At 32.6% G+C, this 3955-nt stretch overlaps 1 protein-coding gene across 1 annotated transcript; it reads left to right on the top strand.

Moving 5' to 3' along the window:
• The first annotated feature begins 2105 nt into the window (after positions 1-2105).
• On the top strand, positions 2106-2510 carry LOC143556607 (uncharacterized). The gene has a single exon (XM_077045884.1). The coding sequence runs from the start codon at positions 2106-2108 to the stop codon at positions 2508-2510; it is 405 nt and encodes a 134-aa protein (XP_076901999.1).
• The last annotated feature ends 1445 nt before the right edge of the window (positions 2511-3955 follow it).

The following is a 3955-nucleotide window of genomic DNA, read 5'->3' as shown; positions in this document are numbered from 1 at the left end:
AAATGAATCAATATTATAAATAAAAAATATAAAGTTAGAATATAAATGTGAGAAGAATTTTTGACCATACAGATGAACTTTTAAAAATAAATTTTTAAAACATAATAAAAAAATCATAACTCAAAATATAGATAAAAAACGAAAATACTAAAATGTTTCTGTCATCATTCCCGTTAAAAAATATAAAAAAATAAAAATAAAATAAAATTGACGAAATGTAACATCTATGGATATTTTCTTACCTTTACATTGTTTCACAAGTAAGTTTATCAAGTTCTTTTAAATTGTTAATAAAACTCTTACTTTTTGTTTTAAAGATTATGATGATCATGTTATTTCAAGAAATCACAATTACTTTCTCAAGATCTTGAATCAAAAGTATAATTTTTTCTTGAACTACAAATATTTTTATGATCTTCAAAAACTCATAAAGTTATCACAAAATATAATATTTACACTTTAAAGCCTATACTTTCATAAATGTCAATAAACATCCTAAACTATAATATTTACACTTTGAACCATATACTTTCCTAAATGACAATAAATACACAAAACTATATGATATTACACTTTTAACCTCGTACTTTCTGATTAATCAAAATCATTCTAAAACATTTTGAGTTAGTATACAAATAGAGTATAAACCGGGTATGTATGTATCTGACGAGCAAACGGTTCTGCCTAAGGCAAAAGTGGCGTAAATAATCCTGTTGGACCCGTGACTCTTACCTGGGAATCAACTTGCTGGAGGTCATGCTCTTGGTTTAGAACATTATAGTATGCGACATTCTAACTAATGCAAAAATCAAAACTTAATCTAGGGCATCCCGTGACCGGTTCAACTAACTCTTGCTCGTGTTCGTGTTCATCCATCAAGCAAGGTGAGTTCATAGCCCCTTTTACATGTTTTAAATATTTTATACTTAGGGGTGGAAACAAGCAACTTATTTGTTCTATGTTTTATAAATGCTATTTGATTGAAGCTTTATTCATGATATTCATTATGTATGATCATTACAAGCATATACTTAATCGCATGTACAACCATTAACTTGTTAAGCTTGTGGTAGTATGATCAGGGGCGTATCTATATAGTATCTTACGGGTTCACGGGAACCCACTGAGTTCCGAAATTTATATAGAATATAGGTATAATTTATGAGAGTGAACCCTTAGAGTGAACTCATGCACAATCTATAACTCTGGTATGGTGGTAATACTTCCCCCTTTAATCTCGCCACCCCTGCTGTTGACCCGGGTTCGATTCTCAACCACAGCTCTGAAATTTTTTTATTTCCCATTTTTTCCTTTTTTTTAGTCCAGCAAAGTAATTTAGAGTTATATTACTTTTTACATCTACCCTAACCCCCCAGCAAAGTAAGTTACGCTAACACACATCATATCAAATACCTTCCTGCAGCTCAAACCCTAACCCCCCCCCTCTCACCACCACCGCAGTCCACCGGTGGTCGCCAGCGCCCGTCTCTTTTTCCGCCACGACGTCCTCGTCTCCTCTGCCTTCCTCTCCATCCCTATTCTCCATCTTTCCTTCACTCACAGTAAGGTATACTTTGATGTTTGATTCAATTATTATAGTTTATTTACTGAAATTACAATTAGAAAGTATAATTATGTTGAAGTTTGTTAATTGAATTAGAAAATTAGTGATGTTTAATTTTGATTTGTAGGCATTATGAATATTAAAAGATATTTATCAAGTGAACCATCAAACATTCAATCATCTTCAAGTAGTAAACAACCCTCAAAAATAGATTTGAATGACCTTCCGTGGGATCCTTCGGAAAGGAAACCAATTTCATCTTATCATCCAAGTCAAAAAGATAAAATTACAAGAACTTATTTGCTTAGAGGTACATGTCAACCAGCAGAGCATGAGTTTCCACAAACAGATTTTAGTGGTAAAGCAAGACGCTTTAATAAGGATTGGTACACACAAGAGCATGGAAATTGGTTGGAATATAGTGTCAAAACGGATAAAGTGTATTGCTTATATTGTAACTTGTTTAAGGAAATTGAACACAATGATGCTTTTGTGAGTGAAGGGGTACGATGTTGGCATAGAATCTCAAGATTTACAACTCATGCCAGTAAATGCAATAGTTTACATGACAAAGCGCGTAAAAGACAAGCTTATCTATGAACTCGGCAACTACATTGCTAATGTGAAAGAAGATACACGGTTTGACGACTTGAATGGGGTAAGTGAGCTTGCCAAAAGGATGGTGGAAACAAGAAAACACATTGATTTCCCGTTGGTCTATCGTTTAATCAAGTTATCGTTAGTTTTACCGGTTGCAACGACGAGTGTTGAAAGAAGTTTTTCTTCTGTGAAGCATTTGAAGACGGAATTGCGTAATAGGATGGGTGATGGATTCTTGAACGATGCTTGCATTTGTTACATTGAAAGAGAGTTCCTTCAACAAGTTTCGATTGAAGATGTAATGCAATGTTTCCAAAAGATGAAAACTCGTAGAGAACAACTATAAGTAAGTTTTTTTTATTTGTTTTAAAAGACAATCGTGTCTTTATTATGTATGTTATCCTTTCTATGACGATGTTTGTTTTTTGTTAATTTATCGTATTTATGTTATGTAATGAACCTTACGGCCTTACCCGACCCGAACCGTTGAACCGACCTAAACCTTCGAATCGACCCGAAATTTTTATGGCCGGTCGTATAAACAGTGAACCCATTGGAAAAAAATCCTGGATCCGCCACTGAGTATGATGATAGATCTATTGGCCCGACCCGCCCACGCAGGCCTCAGGTAGAGGCATGTGTGTTCAGAATTTGACGTTCGTTAAACATTAAACATAATAGTCTAATCGTGGATTAGATGACTCGCTAATCATGTCAGAGGTTTGGTTGTAATCACTAAAGTATATAAAGTAACTTAACACATGAAATATTTTCAACATAAAACATATTTTTCCATAATTTTAAATTTAAAACCTATGTTCTCACAAACTATTTTTAGTTGACACTCGCATGATTTTCAGGTAATGGAAATTAAGGAAGATTCTTGAAGTTTCATACAGGGATGTGTCAGACTTAGAAGTTTAATTGTTATGTCTTGTTTTCTATTTTGGATTATGTTTGGTTTGAACAACGTGCTGGTTTATTTTAATAAGAGTTTTTACATTTAATACCATGTGCATGATTTCAATCTACGCACGCCCCGGCGTTTCCGCCTTCGACCGGGGGGTGTGACACGAAAAGACACAATGGTGTGATTAAAGACACAATGATGGAAACGAACAAAAGACACAATTATATCTAAAATCAGACACAATAGATCGCAAAATATAACACAATGGCAAACAAAATATTGCACAGTGTAGAGTAATATAACATAATATAAAGAAAAAAAGATACAATGTTAATGAAAAAAGACATAATCAAACGAAAATAAATACAAAACACAATGATAAACAAAAAGACACAATAACTTTTTTCACTTACATTGTGTGTTTGTGTGTTTTCATGAGAATGAGAAACACGATGAAAAGTATTTTGTGTTTTTACTTTTTTCGTTTTTATTATATTTTGAATTATAATTTTTTTAGGGGTTTTTTGTATGGCTACAAATCATTCTCATCCTTTTTATTTTTTATCCTTTTTATAAAATAACTTGTCAGGATTTGCGTTCAGACTGGTACCATTTTACCCAATTTTAATAATTATAAAACATATCGGAGTTGCTCCATAAATCAATTAATCGTGTGTGAATTAAGTGTAGTGTATGAGTTAAGAGCAGGGTGTTTAGTAGTTTTTTACACATAAATTAAATCAAACATCAAACATATTTGGTTATAAAAATTTTAATTCACTTAAATTGAGAATGAGGTAATTTTTGGTCATTTTAGTGACAACAAAGAAACTCTTTTTGATTCGATTTTTTTATTTTTGGCTTTATGGTTGCCGTCTTGT

Source organism: Bidens hawaiensis, unplaced genomic scaffold (genome assembly GCF_021521415.1).
Source record: "Bidens hawaiensis isolate Kalapana, Puna unplaced genomic scaffold, B.hawaiensis_p1.1 tig00001035_1, whole genome shotgun sequence".
Classification (NCBI taxonomy): Eukaryota; Viridiplantae; Streptophyta; class Magnoliopsida; order Asterales; family Asteraceae; genus Bidens; species Bidens hawaiensis.
The sequence above is the reverse complement of the archived record's forward strand: the minus strand, read 5'-3'. Positions and strand labels throughout refer to the sequence as shown.

Coding starts and splice junctions, on each gene's coding strand:
- LOC143556607 (XM_077045884.1), top strand. CDS start 2,106: ATGCCAGTAAATGCAATAGTTTACATGACAAAGCGCGTAAAAGACAAG.